Source organism: Cimex lectularius, unplaced genomic scaffold, assembly GCF_000648675.2.
Source record: "Cimex lectularius strain Harlan isolate CLEC.00 unplaced genomic scaffold, Clec_2.1 scaffold2, whole genome shotgun sequence".
Lineage (NCBI taxonomy): Eukaryota > Metazoa > Arthropoda > Insecta > Hemiptera > Cimicidae > Cimex > Cimex lectularius.
Window position 1 is genome coordinate 4,213,603 of NW_019394219.1, and position 20,920 is coordinate 4,234,522.

General features: G+C 34.7%; 1 protein-coding gene across 2 annotated transcripts in view; it reads right to left on the reverse strand.

Annotated features, from left to right (window-relative positions):
- LOC106666781 overlaps positions 1–20,920 on the reverse strand; it is a 62,300-nt gene that overhangs the window by 16,122 nt on the left and 25,258 nt on the right. For both annotated transcript variants that reach the window (XM_014394212.2, XM_014394213.2), the window contains exon 2: positions 8,458–8,572. In XM_014394212.2, the coding sequence (XP_014249698.1) occupies positions 8,458–8,564 (107 nt within the window). In that variant the 5' untranslated portion in view covers positions 8,565–8,572. The remainder of the gene's footprint in view (positions 1–8,457; positions 8,573–20,920) is intronic.

Consider the following 20,920-nt stretch of genomic DNA (forward strand, 5'->3'; position numbering starts at 1 on the left):
AATTGTCAGAATGCAAAATATTCAGAAATAATTGATCTGGATAGAACTAATGTCAAATAATAATTGTATCAACCTGCGTCATTAATTTTTTTGAATCAATAAAATGTCATAACTATAGTGAAAAATAAAAACCTTTTTTATTAAATTATTATCGATATGTAGATTTTTTGTTGTTTTGTAATTAGTGTAGAAGCTGTGACATTTAGTATTTAATAAATAATAAATTAATAATACAGATAGATATCATGTTATGTTTAGTTGTCTGAAAAAGTTAGTGCCACGAGCGGGATTCGAACCCACGACTTTCAGGGAGCACCGGCGTATTTAGCCGACAGTCGTGGGTTCGAATCTCGCTCGTGGCACTAACTTTTTCATCTCACCCAAGACCTTACACAAAAAGAATAATTAATTGAAATAAATATCATTTTTTCATTCATTTTACAACCAAAAAACTAAAGACTTTACAAATTTAAAGTCCTGTTTTACAGACATCATGAGTCTAAAATGCTGATAGTATCTGATTTTATTAAAATAAATATTTTAACGTTTTATATCAACGATCTAATTTTCAAAAACATTAGTCGTTTTTATTTTATACTCTTGTGAGACCCATTTTGTAAGATGCGACTAATCATTTTTCATAATTCCGTGTAAAATAGTCCAAGGCTTGATTTCTACGAGTGTACACGAGTGGTAATTAAAAATTCACCTTATTTGATCTGTAACATTTTATCTTAGCGAAGAGACGGCAATAGTTGTAACACGTAATACGGTTAACTCTCGAACAATGTTACACGATCGTCTTATCGGGAGAAATCGGGGCTCGCGTTTTTCCGTCCTGGATCCCTTACATCCCAGAACGTAAGAGGAGGCCGTTTTCTTTCCTTACTATTGTTCTTCTAGCGTTCCAACTCATTCGATCTCGAAGTAGTGTAAGTAATTAAATAAATCCTGTGACAATAATAATAATATTCGCAATAATAAAACAATAAATCGACCAATCTAACGTCCGTTTATGAAATCAGTTCTGAGACTTTCACTCACGTTTATTAGTAATGGAGAAGGCCTCGAGAATTATTACGAAACCTAATTCAAGCCAACAACGAGAATATTTTATTTGAATAAATCTTGACTTCTAAAACCAAGTCAGATTTTTTAGTAAAAATTGTAAACATATTTTTGAGTTCTATTTTTCTTGAAGTAGAAAAGCTAGCAAAAGTAAATGTGAAGAAGAAACAAACTTGTAGTATGGGACATATCTGACCATCATCTTGTTATCCTCGCTGGGTTTGTATGTCAGATTCAGGTTTCACCTGGAAGGAAGTTCGTGCCCTCTCCTTGCTTATGAACTCTTTAGACCTCAAGGAGAAATATTCTCAAATCTTTGATTTTATGAATTTTAAGAATGACTCTTTATCACAAGTAACTTTTCAACCGTAATTTAAGAAATGATATCCTCTCTTTTTAAATATGTCGTTAAACTGTATTTTTAAGGTAATTGTTATTAAAAGCGTGAAAGAAGGCGACAATGCTTAAATGTGCCCCCAATGAACTAGAATACTTACAAAGTGTAATGTGCTGTTTGGGTCCTTATGCCTAACAAGGAAATGTATATGCTTGTAGGATATGACATGCAGAAAGCGTAAGTACATTCCTATTTATTATTAGATGAAAGATGTCACTATAGCCCAGCTAAACGATCATACTCTTTGCTCTTTTTTGAATAAGAAAACCTTATGAAGAATGCCCACATAGCTACCTTAGAATTCCATGAAAGCATACGACATAAAAAGGGCATCATAGTATGTCAGTGGGGCGTCGATGGCAGCAACGGTTTAGGCGTTGACCCGGCGCTCATCACTGGTAAGGTAAAGGTCCCGGGTTCGAATCCAGCGTCCATGCATTCGAACCCGATACCTAGAAATTGGCTTTTTTTCAAAAACACCGGCACCCGAGGGTTGATACAACCTCTGCTGTTGCAAACCCTCGTTAATTAAAAAATAAAATAGTCTGCTAGCAGTTGAGATTGATGTACAACTGGTTTCATATCTTCAGTCCAAAACAGGCAGCAGTCAATCGCACAAGATGTATGACAATCAAAACGATAACTACGGTGTTGTTCAACACCCAAAAACTCCTAAGGCCTAGTTTTTCAAATTTGTCAAAAAATTTAATTTGTTCTGTAAGCCATAGGGGGTTTACTTTCAAAAATTGTAAATGGTGTTTTTGAACCGAATTATATTAAGAAATAGAAAAACACAAACTTGCTGCTTATTTATGCTTTTACATTACTCTTAGTATATGTAAAAAACACGCTCGCGTTAACTAAATTTAGAAATTTTATGTAAAACTGGCCATACAGTAGAATATATACGTGTTTTAGAAATAAATTATTTCGTCAAGTGAAGTTTTATAGGCGTAGGAATTTTAAATCATACTTGCTTTTTGCATTGAGCAAGGTGTTTCGAAAGATCTCGCATGCTGAGATTACACCTCTACACTCCAGACCGGCTTATTTACTGTTAAACCATTTTTTTTTTAATAGCGGCCATTATCTTTTCTTAAAATCAGTATTGTTTCCGCGATGATGGTCGCAATAGAGTGAAGGAAAAAATGAGTTTGCGTCAAACTAATGTAATCTTGATGGGAATGGTCTGATTGTGTGGAGGGTGTGGGCAAGCCGAGAGGGCTTGACCTATATAGACCCCATAGCCGAGACGTGCTCTTTCGAAACTGGATTTGCAACACGGAAACCGACTTTTTAAGGTCGAAACGTTAAGAAATTCTCCCCGTTCTGATGTGACAAACTGGCTGCCGTCCGTGAACTTTCAACCCCCGCCGTAGATTGGGATATATATTTGAACAGTTTTCTTGTTTATTTCCGGGAAACGTTACAAGTTCTGAACCCTTCTTGAAGCACCTTCATGTGATTACGGGCTCTGTGGCAACCCGGTGATTGAATTGGACCCCGAATCCCATTCAATCACTTTTCAAACTGATAAAACCTTTCTGACAGTAATCTTACTTCACCTTTGTCCATGATTTATATAAACCTGATTATTGGCTTTATGGGTTTTCTTGTACAATAATTGAACGCCTGCGACTTCAGTACGTTGGTAGTGTACTACAAACCAACAAACCTGTCTCGAAATATAAAATATAAAACTCGAAATATAAGTATTTAATAACATATTTACCAAAATATGATGATATGACAAAATCAAATTCGTCAGATAATTAAACCACTAAGGGGGTTACGATAACATATAAAAAAATTAAAAAACAAAAAAACAAAGAGCCACTAGGTCTATGAATTTTCTGTCCATTCGGTCAGCACAGCTTCGCTGTATTAATATAATTTTACTCAAACAAACATTACATTATCATTCAGATCTGTTTAGTATTTTTATATAAATTGAATTATTATTACAGTCGTTACAGATAGTCCGATCGAAAAATAATCGCTCATCATTAATGAGTAATGCATTGGTAAAAATTAACTATGATTATGTCGAAAATGAAACTCTGAGCCTACATAATAAATAAATTTGTTATGGAAAAAAAATTTGGCACGGCGTAAGACATAAACAAAAGAAAGTATCTTAGCCCAATCTGCTTATAACCCTAATAACACTCCTATTAACGCCTCTTTTCCGGCACATTAATAAAAATAAAAATTAATTAATCTTTTTGAAAGGTTTGGTTGAGATAAAAAAGTCTGTGTCACGAGCTGGATTCGAACCCACGATATTCGGCTAAATACGCATCTGCTCTACCATTTGCGCTATCGTGACTTTGATCCACTCCTACAACCTTTCGTATTTTCCTCCTTTTTGCCATTTTTCAACTTTTTCATTTCAACCGAAACCTTACATAAAAATATTTTTCTTCTTTTCGATCTATGATCTATTCTAGTCTTTTTTAATGACAAAACGTAATAAACTAATGAAACGTAAAATAGAAACGTTTTGCCACAAAAATATCGTAATGCTGTCAGGTTAAATTCAGGCTTAAAAATTTGAATAAAATAGATCGTTTGACATCGCAAAGAAAAATTCATGCATTTATATAAATTAATTTTTTTAAAGTCTTTATTCTACTAGCATTTTACTTGAAGTTGAGAAGAGCAAATTTTTCAATGGTGGAATCATTGTCTTGCTACGCCCTGCTTATAGTTAACATTAGTTTTATTTTAAAAGTGCGGCAATTAGTAAATTAAAGAGGCTTAATATAGAGACTTTTTGCCTCAAACAGTTTATGATTATTATAAGGTTTAAAATCAGTCTACAAAATTTGGTTCAACAAATTTTTTGACTTTGAAAACAAAATTTCATACGTATTTATATTAATATTTAAAAGAAAAACGTCTTTATCTTTTTACACATTATTAGGAATTGAAAATGGTAAGTTTTGTGTGACCTGTCGTTATCTAACAAGGCAAGATTACTTTTATTTTAAGAGGGCGAAACTTAGTAAACTAAAGAAACATAAAATTAAGACTTTCGTCCTCAAAGAAAATCAGGTTGTAGTAATTGAGAACTTGTTAAAAAAGAAGTAGTTATTTTTGTTTCCAAGCAGTTGTATCATGTCAAATTTACAAAATTGGTAATCTTATAAGAAAAACTGAATAGTCAATTTCGATAAAACTGTCTTTATTCAACAGTAAAGCTGTTTTTGCAAAATCACATAAATGTAAGGAATCGACGTTTGGCCTCGCCCTGCTTGTATCCCTGATGTCTTCCTTCAATTCTACTGTAGACTTGTAGACAAAAATATCGGAAAAACGCAAAAAAAATACTGGTATTCAGCTATGATATCTATAACGATTTCGTGACTTGGCTTTTTGGCTTTTGAATTTTTTTTAAAGGAAATTATCCAAACGAACTCATGAAGGATAGCAAATTATTTTAGATAGAATGGAAAATGGGTCTGCTCTAGATTTTTTTTTTTTTTTTTTGACATAACGATTCACCAATCTCCTTTTACCAGTGAAGGTTCGTTAAAAACGCCACAATAGCCACTACCAATAAACAAACCTAATGCCACCGTGAAGGTCTGTTGTAAACGTTTAATGATAGTGCAAAGAGTAAAACCACAGTATCAACTTAGATCACAAAAAACACAAAGCTGGGGTTCTTTTCTCCAAGAGACTTTCTATCAGGGGTATAAGGCGATTTGGGAAAAAAAGCCAACTTCGGATCATTTCGTTTTATATTCAGGAAGAGAGGTAAAAGAATTGTTTTCAGTTCATTCAACTGGATCGGTAAGCTGTACCATGGCCACCACTTTATTCCAGCCTTTCTATTTGGGAAAAGACTGAAAAGTACTTAAGATTCTGGTTATTTTTAAAAATAAAATTAAACGATGGCGTGTAGTATTCATCTGTGTGTTCATTATATATATTGTCTTTTTGTAATTACTTCATTTTTTAAAGAATTTTTTTCCCAACAAATGCTCTTAATTTAAGTCGTTTTATTTACAATTCCTTACAGAAAAAGTCTTAAATTCCGTCTGTACTTCAAAATATTTTATTACTTGGGTATAACAAGCGCTTGACCGGTATTATTATTTTTGGTATTATTTTTCGTTTAAATAAAGTACCGGTTTTACAAAACGCCAATGACTCAAATGTTCTTCATCAAATGATTTCGTAATTTAAAAAGGCTCGATGACGAATTCCTTGCCTCACCGTTGTTAGATTCCGCCTTAATCGGCGAGGTGAAATTCAATACCCTTGGGCACTTTAGCCATTTTTGATTCACATAAATATGTTTTTGAAGATCTAAATATAGCCAGTTCAAGGTATGGATTCGATACTCGAGTCAATAGTTTAGGTTTTTAGCCCAATTATTGAATCAATTTGCCCAGTAGGACGCGGAAATGAAATTAGGATAAATCACGGAAGCAATTCGAAAATTGAAGGTGACATTAAACTTAAAAGTGCCATGAAAAATATTAAGACAGTTGAGAAAGCATTAAATATTGCCAATGTTCACTATAAAATCCGAAGGTCGTGACACTAACATTTTTATTTCAACAAGACCAAGACCAAGAGTTATTTCTATATTAAACATAGACTCTGGTAAATTTTGTAAATGTTGCCTTTTTCCACACCCACGCAGGTTGGAAAGCGGTAAAGAGCGCGCGTGTGGAGACAAAATGTTCATTATTCATGCCCTGTAAGGAACGGTCTACGCGCTATGTTTAAATAAAATAATGCTCTCGGCTATCTCAGCTCTTCGCGACCCGAGGGCCGATCTCACAGACGATACCCTCGAGATTCAATAAATGCCGCATTGTTTAACTTAATTAGTATCTTTCTGTGTCCCAGCCGGTGTTAATTGTCTGAGGATTGTGCTTTTCTGAATCGCAGATTGATTGAGTTGTGTCATTGACTCTTCTTCATTGCTTCGTACTTTTGTAAAGAGGATTCACTCTTTGCGGCATTCCGGTGCCTCAGACAATTAGCGATATTGAAATTGTTTCTTTATGAACAGAAAACGAACACAAGGGACTTTCAAGACAATTAATATTATGAAACGATCATCACCGATCTTGGACTGCACATCCTCGCTGCTGAAACATTTCACTGTCTTCAGTTGCAGTTTTGCGTTTTAAAATTACCTACTTTTCCCCTAATCCTTTGGGCACTTCTGCGTTTCGAACTTTCTACGTCGTTATAACTAGTTCGGACCGCATTAAGGGCACTGGTCTTGATGTGTAGTCACGTTAATGTAAATCCATGTATTACTGTACATGTTGGGTCGCAGCAGTTACGTGTCTTAATTGGATTTTGATGGGTTCGAATCCTTTGGTTGAATCCTTTGGCAATTTTCTATGATTATTCCAACTTGTCAAGTGTTGTAATGCGGACTGACCTCTCGTTCACGACAGACTTGCAAGTTGCACGTCAATTGTAAATTTCTCGTAATGCAAGAGTCAATTGACGATTGTCAATCTATGTTTTGTAAACTTGTTGCAATACTTGTAAAATAATTTTAACCATTAAAACCAAACAATCAGTTCTTTTTCGTGTTACTGTTATTTCAGCCAGCATTTGAATTTAATATCCACGTCCACCTAATTGTAAAATAATGCAGTTCCATTTAAGAAAGAAAAAAGCCCTCTATAGTTCGGGATATCAAGGAAATAAGTTGGGTGAAGCAAGACGATAGCACCTTTCATTTCTATGAAGTTTACTACATAAATAGCAAAAAATGTGCAGGCGGTCATCTACATTATCAGTATTTCGATTTTCAACATCTCTATCGAATTGGTGACTACAAAACACAATGTGGAGCAAGCTCAACTTGCAAAACAGCCAATACTTTCTTTAGTTCAATTAAAAGCTTTTAAGCCTTTTTGCAATGTATCTTTATTCTCATAGGTGATAAATTCTGATATAAAAAAGGTAGTATAGATGAACTAACTATGTATACACCTAAACAATAAATATTAAATCAACAATCCTACAAAAAAAAATCATCCAATAACGTATAATATTTGTCTAAAGAGACGATTTGTAATAATTCATAATTTCATTCAGCACAAATTCCACATAGTTACATGAATATTTAGATTTTAGGGGGCCGATTGAGTTGTCTAATTGCATTTTATTTATTCTTCAATTTGTAATCAACATTTTTCTATTATCTTTGATAAACAACTTAAAAAAAAAAGTTCACTTATTTCATTCACTTGTGTTTCTTATGTACCAAGTACTTCATACATCTAATGTATATTGAAAATATTAACTGTAAATACTGTTTCCATCTTATGTTACATGTTCTTTACATCTGTTTTTATAATGACCCTTTTAATATCTGTTTGAAGAAACTTTTTACATTTTGATGTAAAAATACATTGCCATATTATACCATAAGTGCTCGTTACATTTATGTGATTAATCGTTCTTCGATATTACGTTTTAAATGCTTATTATGATTTAAAAAAGACCTTATTGTATTTTATGTTCTGGTGACAAACTAATGCTACAAGTGTTCTGTAGATATCTTATTTTAAGTACTCTTGACATCTCATGTTAAAAGGATTATTTATATATTATTTGTCATCTTGGAATCTGTTGCTATAAGTATGTTTTTAGATTTTAAATGTTGTCTACTCTGATGGGGTAAGTAGTATTTAGATAGTATATGTTAAGTACTATTTAGATATAATGCAATAAGTACTTTTGCATTGTTTATGTAATTTTTACAGTTTATGTTATAAGTACGTAAATTAATTATTAAGACTTTTGTTCATATAGTTTACAGTTTTTATTGTTCCTGCTGTAAAATAATGTAATGACTTAAAACATCCATAATTCTAATATGGACATGTGAACTATATGACCGACCACAGTTTGGCAGGTCATACATTTCGGGCTGACACAAGACAAAATAATAATAGGACAGGAGTGCACGTTTCTATTGAAAATGTACGATTTAATTTACTCACCTTCCTCCATACAAATCGTGAGTGAGTGGCGTGCTGTCGTCGTCTGTGTTCTCGTCGCTCGCGTCGTTTAGGACCTGGGGCGAGAAATGTGGCCGGAGCGAAGCCATTCCGTTTTCTAAAAAAAATAAAAGGAAAACATAAAATCAATGATAAAATCAAGATTTCAAGCTATTAAACGGACTTGCTGTTTTATGATGGGCAACAGGCGTATTCCTGCCTGCACCAGTTTTGCACGAGGTGTCAATTTTAGAGTTTGACTTTCTATAATGGCCAAACCGGTTTCGCGTGTCTCCAAAGCTGTATTTTGCACGACTTCCGGTTTACTTTCAGCTTTGGATTAATTAATAAAAGCACTATGTATCAGGTAGAGTACACCTCCATTATCTTCTACTTAGCCTTTCTTAGTTTCCTTCTTGCAACTCGTTGAGGGGCAATTTTTAAAATTCATATTACAAAGAAATTTCACTAAATTAGATAAACCAAGAGAAAAAAAATCTAACAGGACATAAAGGTGTGGGTGAAAGGAAGGAAATGGTTTTTTTAATGAAAAGGAAGAAAGGATGTCAGAATTAACATTGAATGATGTAACAGCTTTTAGCCAGAGCTATCCGTAAGGGTAAAAGAAAATGCATCATAATTTTATTTTACAACAACTTATTAATCTATTAATTTTTTTGTTTCGTAACTTTTGTATGCATCTTTTATGTACCATACATTACACAACCTAATTATGTCAATTTGTAGACATGTTTATGATTGTTATCCCCTGATGACCTTAAAATAGGTCGAAAGCTTGGCTGTAATAACTGAATTTGCTTCAAGACCAAACCGTGATCCAGAGTATTCGTGGGATACTTTTAGCTCCTTTTTTTTGAACATTTTAGAGCTAATTTATTTTTAGAAAGTGAAGCCGCATATGAAAAACAAGGTGTCATACATAAAATGAAAAACAAAGATCGTTAAGGCTGGTTCATTTTTAATTAAAAATTTCTAACGCTTATATAAAAAACGAGAAAAGGATCTTCCGAAAACTTGAAGTAGAGACGTTGGAGGAAGAGTGAGGAAGAATCATCATGTCTTAAACGAATGTCGGAATGTTTTACAGGAGACGTGAGCAAGCAAGATATAACATTAGAAGAGTAACAGAAAACGTACAAATTACTCATTACTATATCTCTGATACCCATATTTTCAAAACGTTGACGTAATGACCAAACGACGAAGCAAAATAGGTTATCATATTTTTATTAACAAGAAACAAAGTTGATTTTCGTTTTCACCAACCAAACCTGAATCCTCATTTTGGAGAAAATAGAATGAAAAATCACAAATTTTTTCTTTCTTCATACCTATGATTCTTTTCTTTTTTTAAATCAAAATTTCGCAAAAATTGTGATGCCTTTAAAACAACTCTTCTAAAAGATAACCATTTTAAGGGTTTAGAATCATATTAAATACACATATTGTATCAATCTCAATTAGAATGGCATAAAATTTAAACGGTGCTGATATAGGCTGAAATCATGCACCTCTCCAACGCTTGTAATAAAGCAAAAAGCGCAAAAATGTAAGCCCGGCTGATCTAGTCATCAATTTTTTTGTCTGGTATAAAAATCGTATTTATGAGCTTTGGCCGGTGTTTAAAACAATTATGAATTTGTTAAAAAAGTTTTGAAAAAAAATTATAGATGTATCTACGATCATGTTTTCCAATCTTGCATATTATATGTATTTATATTCTATGTAAAATAATAAATCGACTGATATGTATAATAATCTTGAAATAATGCAAAACAAAGATTGAAAACCATATTGAAAAAAGAAAAATGTAAATTGTTTTAATTTTTTTTTCTCGACGCCTAGAGATTGTTGACAAAAATGCTCGAATATGACTCTAATATTTGCCGATCTAGTTCACCAAAAAAGTCACATTGAAATCGGTGATCCCACATCCTTCAACCTGACGTATCATTCAAAGATATGTATAGCAAAGAATAAAAGAAAAACTCTAAAAATTTCAATTTTTACTCATTTTCTTTTTGGCGAGGCTGGTAGGATAATGAAAAACCCTGAATGTAATCATTTAAAAAACCTCAAATGGAATAAAAGAACTTGGTTTAATACAAATTGGCGAAAGTACGAGTGAAAAATTTCCGACAGAAATAAAGGTGTGGGATGAAAAGAAGTAATGGAAGTCGTATTTCATGAAGAATAAGAAAGGCTGTCAGAATACACCTCGGGCTGATGACAACAGCTTTTTGAGTATGTATGAGACTACAAACAGAATAAGATTTATTCTTTAAATTTTCTCGATTAATTCTATTACATAAGTATATGAAGTTAAGGTGTTTATACAATAGTTCTTGACAACAAAGGATCTGATTACTGATTGCTGATTTATAAAAGCTCAAATCTGCAAACGCATGGGCATAGATACATGCTTGTACAGAGTTGAGCCTAACACTTCTTGCAGTCCACCGGCTATACCAGCTTTTGTAATTTACAATAAATCACCAGCATTCCTGAGAATAAACACCCCGAGGGTTGGAAGCCTGGGACTAGACCTCGGTCTAATCCGTCCAGCCCGAGGTCACTTCAGCCCCCAACGCAATCATTTCCTAAATCCAAATCCATTCAAATTTACTACATAACAATTTATTCAATTAAGGTGATGGAGTAGTTGATATTTTTCCTTCTACTACATTCAGTAAGGCCATCCTGTTTCCTCCAAACATCGGAATAGGAGGCCCAGAAACCCGCACCTGCGTCCAAGTTTCCATATCGGGTAGCATTGCTACACGCTCTCTATACGGAGCCAACGAATTGCACCCTTCAATTGGGTGGGTCTACATCGAGCTACCTTTCACTGCATTGAGGCTATGTCTAAGTAAGTGTCCGCGTGTCAACCTCGCATGGCCTATTTTTAATCTGGTGAGGATGACCCTTCCTCCGAGTACCGCGTATCGGCTGTGCTCTGGAAGCGCAAGACTTCCCTTCCAATCCAGCCAAACTTCCGAAAGTGGCAGTTTTTTAATATGTTTTTTATTGCAAGTTTTTCCGGTCGAATCGCGATGTTTTAAGTTCGGAAGTTGGGCTAAATATTAAAGGGATTAAATATTAAAGGAGGGAAAATTCGAAAGGTAGAATTGAGATGGGAAGTTGGTGTCCGAGTGGATTGAAGTCACGATAGCTCAAGTGGTAGAGCAGCGGCGTATTTAGCCGAAGGTCGTGGGTTCGAATCCCGCTCGCGACTGACTTTTTTATCTCACCCAATACCTTATATAAAGATCAATTAATTGAAAAACTAATTATTAAAGCTATACTATATCAAAGAATCTGTTGATTTAGTAGGGCTTTATTATAATTTTTTAATAATAATATTTTCTCTGTTTTAGATAGAAAGAACAAAAATAAATATATGTTTTCCGATGTTTCTATTTCATATGAGAGGTTATTGTTAATAAACCTAAGCTTTTTTTTAAGTGGACCAAGGACGCACGTGGCATTCCTTTCTTCCTTTCCTTTATTTGAATACAGAAAGCTCTAAGGCCGTAGTATCAGAAAATGTTAATAATCGGTTTATTTGGTTGTAAAGTCAATATTTACTTTTCAATTACGTTTACTGGATGAAAACATTTTAATTGACCATAAAGGTGTTCAGCGTTCATATTGCCATCACGTTTTATTTTTTCAATCATAAACTTTATACCACTTCCGTTAGGTCAATATATTGACCTCCATCAGTTAAACTAATTTGTAGCCAGGTTTTATCCTTATACGTATTGAAAAATTAATAATTTTGACCTTGTGGAGATCATTAGGAATTAAACTGTTTCTACACCCCCGTGGTAATCACAGGGCTAGATTGTGAAAGAACCTTCAAAGGTTAATAATTGTTCAAGGTGCCTTTGGTAACGATTTGTTTTTCTTTTAAAAAAAATCTAATCTTCTAGAATAAAGAAAAAAATAAAAAGATCATCAAAATGATGATGAATTTTTCGTGAAATTTCTATAGTAAAGTTAGTATTTCTTTTTAACTTTTGACTTGTGAGCAAAACTGGGTTTTGCAGGTTTTGCAATGCGTTACTTTACAGTTTTTCGACAAAAGCCGGCATACAGAAAAGTGGCGCAGGCTTTCAAAGGTGATTCAATGCTGAGGCGAGAATCGGCGGACCAGGAATAATCAGTTTTGACCAGGCTGCTTATTCTCCTCTGAAGAAAATCAACTAGCCGTTACGGTATTGCTTATTTCAGCATGTTGGAGCGAGTCAAATCTACCATCGACCGTACGAAAATCCATCTTTCGAGATTTGTTTTCCTGGCGGGTAACGCCTGTGGTAACGGACCCGCCTACATAGATCACCACCCCGAGACATAAATGGCAACTGGTTTCAGCAAAGCGGTTCATTTTATCGTTATTTTGAAAAATCTTCGAATAACAATGTGACAACTCAACAAAGTTTGAAAATAAAACGCCTTTTTATAACTGATTTTGAAAATTAAATAACAATTGATATGTATAATAACATGTCTGATATTTCTAACAATAATCAAGGCTGGAAAATTTAACGTGTATGCCTGACAAATTTTGTGTGCTTTACTAATGATAATTGTCCACTTGAAGTCAGGAAAGGTATAATGATAATTGACGTCATTTCTCATTTTTCTAACATGAACTTTTGACTAATAACATCTGGGTAGATTCAATCATAGACATCCACCGAGATCGCAAGAAATATTCATTGTTTTCTATAGTCAATTTGACTATTTCTAACTTAAAAATATAACGTTACATTTAAATATTACAAATAAATGGCAAAAAGGTCAGAAATTTGTATGGTGTTTCTTTCATAGAAAATTGAGAACAAACATGCCAAGATTTTTTCTAATGTCTAGCTCTTCAGATAGCTCTAGATCTTCAAATAGCTTTAGCCCTTTTTTGCCCGCAGTTGCCTCAGGGCAGCAACAAATATAGCGAAGTTGCTGAAGCATAGCTAATCCCATGAGTTTAGGGCGGATGCTGTGTTTTTCCTTAAATGTTACATTCCATTTATTGGCAACACTGATTTTTTTTTAATCTAAAATTTCCATCTTGAAAACTTCTATTAGAGGCGTCGGTGGCCGCAACGGTTTAGGCGTTGAGACGGCGCTCATCACTGTAAGGTAAAAGTCCGGGGTTCGAATCCCCGAAGCGGCCCTGCATACTTACAAATGGACAAATGGGCTTTTTTTCAAAAACACCGGCACCCCGAGGGTTGATATGACCTCTTTTGTTACGAGCCCTCGTTAAAAAATTTAAAAAAAAATCTATCTCCATTACTCTACCACTGCATCTAATAGTGATGTTTATACTAGACAAACATTTTACATATCCTGTTTAAGTTAAATGTTGTTTAAATTTTAAAATTTAACCGTTTCTTATCTAAAGTTTTTTCAGAGCAATGACAAACTCATGAGATTTCCCGCTAACCTTTCAACAAAATGGCTAAAGTTCTTCTTGCTCTAAGAGAACATTAGGCCATAAAGGGTGGTCAATTTCGGTAAATGTTGTGAGGTCCTGAAAAACTAACTTGACCCTTTAATTTACAAGAAGTTGAAAATTTTTCGTGGATTGTAAATAAACTTGGTTCAGAGATAATTTGTCTAATTATTCGAATATTGTAATTTTTTAGCTAAATTGACAATTTAAAAAAAATCAGTAGTTTTTCGTGTAAATTTCTTATATCGTTGACATATTTTAAGTTACCATTACTGTAATAGGCTCGTTTTACGAGAGAGAATTACCTACCAGAAGTCAATACACTTTAACGGGTATTCTTGGGACACGACAGTATGTGATTTACGAAAGATCATTGATTAGCTAAAGCCATTTCATTTTGACGAGTATTTTGACGATTCATTCTCATTGTCTGCTTTACGATAAAGAATAAATTAGCACAACGTATACTCTGCCGACTCACGTTAATATTGTCTGCTTTGAGAAAAAGCATTAACTCGCGAAAGTCAATACAATTTAACGAGCCTACTTGTGACGTGATAAGTCACTTCATAGTTGTGATTTAGGAGAGAGCATTTACTAGCAAAAGTCATTACAGTTTGAAAGAGTATATTTTGACGATTCACGGTAATAATGTTTGCTTTACGAGTGAGAAAACTGACTAGCTCAATTATACTTTGACGATTCTCTCTTTATGGATGCTGGACTTGCTCAAGTCAATTCTACACATTTCATCGTGTATAATACTTCAGAGAACAATGAGCTTAAAGCTAACCTACGCTGTATAAGTTCAAACTTTGACGATTCACATTAATATTGCATGCTTTATCAATAAAAAGTCTGATAATACTCGGTAACATTGGAAGTTTTACGAATGGGAAAAATTGATAGTCAATACTACCTTGTTTGGACGAGTATACTTGGACTATTGACAATAATTCACATACTGAGTCAATAAAAGTGAGTACAGGAATGCTTTATGGAATGATGAAATTGACTAACTGGAGTCAATACTGCACAGCCTGTCAATACAGTATTCACGAGAATACTTTGACGATTCGCTTAATGTTGTGTGATTTACGAGAAATTGACGCCTTACGGATGAGTCAATTGACTAGTACAAGTCAGTACAGGTGTGTTTTATAGTATAATGAAATTGACTAACTAAAGTCAATATTGCACAGCCTGTCAATACAGTATTCACGAGAATTTTTTGACGATTCGCTTAATGCTGTGTGATTTACGATAAATTGACTAGCTAATATCAATATAGTTCCACGAGTATAATTTGAAGATTCCTGTCAATTGGTTAGGGATGGTTAGGGTATTGAAAAATGGCAAAAAGGCGGGAAAATTCAAAAGGTGGGGTTGAGATGGGAAGTTAGTGTCCGAGTGGATCGAGGTCACGATAGCTCAAGTGGTAGAGGAGCGGCGTATCTAGCCGAAGATCGTGGGTTCGAATCCCGCTCGTGCCATTGACTTTTTTATCTCAACTAAAAACCTTAATTAATTGTAATATATTAATTGGTCAAGCGGACCACGAAATTAGTGAATTTAATGATTTAAAATGAAGTATACTTCACTAAAGCTCTCCGTGGCCATTTCATTTGTCGTCGAGAATCCAATCCGATTACACGACATTTGAAAAATGGCAAAAAGGAGGGAAAATTCAAAAGGTGGGGTTGAGATGGGAAGTTAGTGTCCGAGTGGATCGAGGTCACGATAGCTCAAGTGGTAGAGCAGCGGCGTATCTAGCCGACGATCGTGGGTTCGAATTCCGCTCGTGCCATTGACTTTTTTATCTCAACTAAAAACCTTAATTAATTGGTTATGCGGACCACGAAATTAATTAATTTAATTCCTGTAAATATTGGCAGCTTCGCGTTAAAGAACTGACGAGCTTAAAACTAAACTGCACTGTATGAGGGCAAAATTTGACAATTCACGATAATAAATAATGATTTAAATTGAACATTTCCTGCTATCCGAAGGGTAATTGACTCCCTAAAATCAATACTGCACAGTTGGACTAGAATGTTTAATATTGTATGCGTTACGCAGGAGAATTGACTAGCTCAATCCCACACTCTTATAATGATAATTATTGACGTCATTCTTTATAGCATGAACATTAGAATGATAGCTATTTGGTAGATTTAATCACATGCATCCTACTAGATCCAAAGAACATTGTTGGTTTCTGATTATCCAGTAGATTGCTTCTTCCTTTCCAGACAATCCTTCTTTTAAAGATTTCAAAGGTTTTCGTCAAGATCGAAGATTGGTCGTTTTTCTTTCACTTTCTCTGAAGACGCATATTGATCTACTTAATACTGTCTCTCATTGTCTTAAAGGCAATTGGGAGATGGCCAATTAACATCTGTTTTTGCCAGCTTTCTCTCTTCCTTTCCCCAGACACGGCCGGGGGCTCGACGGAAGCGGAAAATCCTGCTCGGCTTTCGGAAAATTAGAATGAGGAAGCACCGTTTTAAGCGACGCATTACCTTCACCTTTGAAGAAAATCGTCTGGCCGGGGCGGGCGTGGCCAGGTGTCCTTGCATGACCAAGGCTGACTTTCCTAACTGTTAACACTTCCTCCGCGGACAAGGAAAGGAGTGGTAGAAGTTATTCGACGTGTACCAGGTGGACAAAGAAAAACGTTTTATCAAAAAAATTGATGGAATGCAAAATAAACTAATAAGCACAATTCAAATAAATATAATTTCCCCCAGTACTCTGTAACAAAATAAAACCGCTATTAAACATAGTTTTAACGGCACTATCTCATTATTAATATTCAGGACTTGTATATATACATTCATACTCCACCCGGCTCCTTCCAGTACCAATGACAATCAGTTTACTGTACAATAACTGACCTAATTTCTTTGTTCGGTTTGCAGGAAACCAAGCAGATTTCAAATCATTTACTATCATAAAAGCAGAAAAATTAGTTGATAAAAAATTTGCAAAAAGTCCACTCGATGGACGAACTAAAAAAATAATACTAAAAGACTATCTTCACAAATTATTCAAGAACAGGTTTCAAACCATTCCTTGGAATGTAAAGGCAAACTACATTGAAAATAATAAGCAGTTAGCTGCCAATAATTAATTTATCTGGCAACAAAAATGAAAACTTCACAGGTGATATGGGAAAATTCAACAGAACTAAATCAAATATTAGGTCTAAAGAATTATGCCATGTCTGAAGAAAATAAGGAGAGAACCCACTTTTATGTAGGATGAATTCATAGTATAAATGCTTAACGAGCACGTAAAAGTTTAAGCAAAATCAAAATCATGAAGGGCGTTATGTTGGTTAGTCACCTAGAAGATATTAACCAAACATTTTTAGACAAGTTTTTTACTAATTACTTATTATTTAATTATGTAATATATGAAACATATCATAAATAACAAAATAATTATCGATTAGAATCAGGCAACAGAGCGTACAACTAACTGACAAAGAATAGAGGACTACAAAATATCAAATAGTAAGTATAAATATCAGAAATGTTTAAGGTAGTTTGAAAATTATTCATGATGGGTGGAATGTTTGGTCATCAGTTTGCATTTAGCCACAATATACGACTAAAGTTTTTATGGAATAGTTGTGTTTTAACTATTCTACTTGATTACCTTGAAAATAAATAACAGGTAGAAAAAAAGACTGATTGGTAAAATATCAAAAGTACGTTTAAGCACAATAAATAATTCTTGGATTAAAATGTTTGATATTTGTTAATTGTAAGCATAAAATCCTTTCATTGGTGGACGGTATGTTTAAGATGGATTTTTAATCAAATATTTCATAATTTCAATAATTAATCTATACAATTCAATTATATCTTAAAAGGTATCATTCTCATGGTCGGCAGTATTTTGAATTAAAACATTTCTTCAATCGAGGGAGTATGTTAAAGACTGTTTTATAAAATTCGATTGCTAAGAGTTGGTCTTTATCTAAACACTCAAGTCTTATGAAACGAAGTTGCAAAACAAAATACAAGATAGAGACTTAAAGTAACTGGGAATAACACCAAGAACGTCAAGTTTGAACATATGATTTATATCTTGATCACTATTCATGATTTATATCTTGATCACTATTCATGGTTCGTGGTGGGTGGTATGTTCATTTTCTCCCCATGGCAACTGGATATAATTGTTCATTAAAATTCTTTTTGGCACTATATTTTTGAAGGTGAATTGAGAACCAACATCTTATTATGACAGTTGATTTGACTGTTAGACCTAATGACCTAACTGACCTGAAGGTAGTTAAGGTTTAATGAAATCAATCAATAACAAAGCAAAAAAATGTGTTCTTTTGTGCTGCGTATGCATGCAATCAAATTTGGATTATTGTTTTTTTTTCTTCTTTTACTAAGAAGAAGAATTAAGAACTAGTATATAAGTGACGTATATGAACGACATGAAATTATGAACAGCAACCATGGATGCCGTTATTACATCAATATGATGAGTGAGATGGCTCCATTCTAGGAAACTGGTGTCAAGTAGTGAAGTTGTCGAGGGAAGAACGCTTCAGCCTCCTGTGAGGATTAATAGGTAACATGGCGGGTGGCAGGTTTTTGTCGAAAGAGTTTGTATCGTGGGATACTTTAGGACTAGCGGGATTTGGCTAGATGTGTAACAAGAGGATCATTTAGGTCTATGGATAGTGTGATTGGACACAAAAAAAGGAGCATGGTCTATTGTTCTGAAGATTTTAGATTGAAGGGATTGGATTAGATTAAGGTTAGAACGCTTTACTATACAATAAAAAATCTAAATATGAAAAAGTAAAAATTAATGATGCAAGCCAATAATGTAATACTTGAGTAATATATGACAACATACTGACCAATTTTTAATTATGCACGCTTATTTTTGGTGTTACTCATTTTTTTAGCCCACCTGTTCAGTTTTGATCAAACCGAATTCAGAAATGAAAAAGCGTTTTCTGAATTTGGTTTGAAATGATCCAGAATTTAAATATCAACGAGGTGATAACGATATTCAAACTCTTTTGAGGGATCATTTACCTGGATCTCGTCCTGGCATATTCCCGTGCGAATTCTCTTTCCTCGCCGACCTTTAAAGGTTAAAAAAACGTGTCACCAACTATTTACCGACCAATCCTGAAACAATCCAAGATCGTCTGTGTTAAAACAGTAGAAATCACCGTTTACACAAATGAAGACGCAAGCGGTGGACATTATAACGTGGCATTATAGAAATACTTTCCCTCTAACGGCCACGGTTTAGTTTCCCTAGTTGTGGACAGTAATGGCCCTTTCAGCACTTTCTACGCACCGTTTTCTACGGAATAAAAAAAAATTGTGAGGTTAACAGTTAAACTTTGGAGGCACTTGAAATGATTGTAAACTGCGCAAAAATGAATAGGGATATTTGTAATTTATTCTTAATTCTAATTAAATTAAACGATATATTCTTGGTAGTTGTATAAAACAAAAGAGAAAATACAAACAAAAAATTTGTTAATCTTCATTATTAATAAAGGATTTACTTAAGAATAGTAAACATGAAGATTACTCATTTTGTAAACGACCTTTTCTCTTCTTTTCTCCATTTTGATCCAATTGTATTCTCTTTAACCATCTTGCACCAGAAGTTTGCAATACTATTATAAGAATAAATCATCGAAGTCACCAGATAGTAGATATTGTAGAGGCAGTTGGCGTTTCTCAGTGTCTCCCGGGCTTTAACCTTATTCCGAGAGACTGTAAGTGCCGATAGGAGGCCTGGTAGTGGATCTCATTGCATTACGACGCTAAGGGAGGACAGAAATATTGTCATTGCTGCATCACGGAACTCTTTCCATAGTGCTCGCATAATAGTGATAGCAGGTGCCGAAGTGTATAACGAGAACAGGAGTTGCGTACAATGCCCCAGTTCGTGCTAACTTCAGTGCAGTTGGGAGGAGCCGGTGTGTCTGGGCTGGGATTTACACTGGAGGACGAACTGGGATATTGTTGAAGGCAACCTGACCGCAGTCTGTCGTGTCCAAAAAATTATCAAGGAATACATCCCTCAAACCAGAGATCACATGGGCAGGTATTTTTGATTTCGGGTTTTTGATGCCAGACCTCATAGAAGCAGAGTTGTTCATCAATGTGGCTGCAGATCGTCTCAAAGGGACAAACGATGTGATGTGGATCTCAGCGGATTGCGACGCTAAAGGAGGACAGAAATACTGTCATTGCTTCAACACGGAACCCTTTCTATAGTGCCCGCCAGATCCTAAAATGATGTACAAGATGTTTTGGGAAGGCCTGTATAAATTACGAATCGTTTGTGAGAAGTTGGCCTCACATCGTATGCCACTTGTGATGCCCAGGAGCAACAACCCGCCACCAGGAACTCAGGGAATATGGTGAACCGAGCGCCTAGAAGAGAACACCAATTGGATTGCTGTTATCTTTACTGATGAGTCGCATTTCTGTCTGTATTGTGATAGAAGGTGCCGAAGTGTATACCGAGAACAGGGGTTGCGTACAATGCTCAATTCGTGCTCCCTTCAGTGCAGTTTGGAGGAGCCGGTGTGATGGAGTGGGCTGGGATTTCACTGGAGGGAGTACTGGTATCCATATTGTTGAACGCAACCTCACCGCAGCCAGTTATGTCCAAGAAATTATGTAGGAATACATTCCTCCAGCGAGGGATCTCATTGGCAGAGATTTTTGATTTCTGGATGACAATGCCAGACCTCATAGAAGCAGAGTTGCTCATCAATGATGGCTTGTGAATCAGCCATTTTTTCATTGTGTGAACTCTAATCATTACTCGGTTTATCACGTTTCAAAGGGGTAAACGATGTGAGGCCAACTTCCAACAAACTATTACCAATCGTACAGAATACAACTGTATTCCGGATTAAAACGGAGAAAAGACGAGAAAAAGTGTTTGTTGAAACTGAAGATTAACATTTTTTTT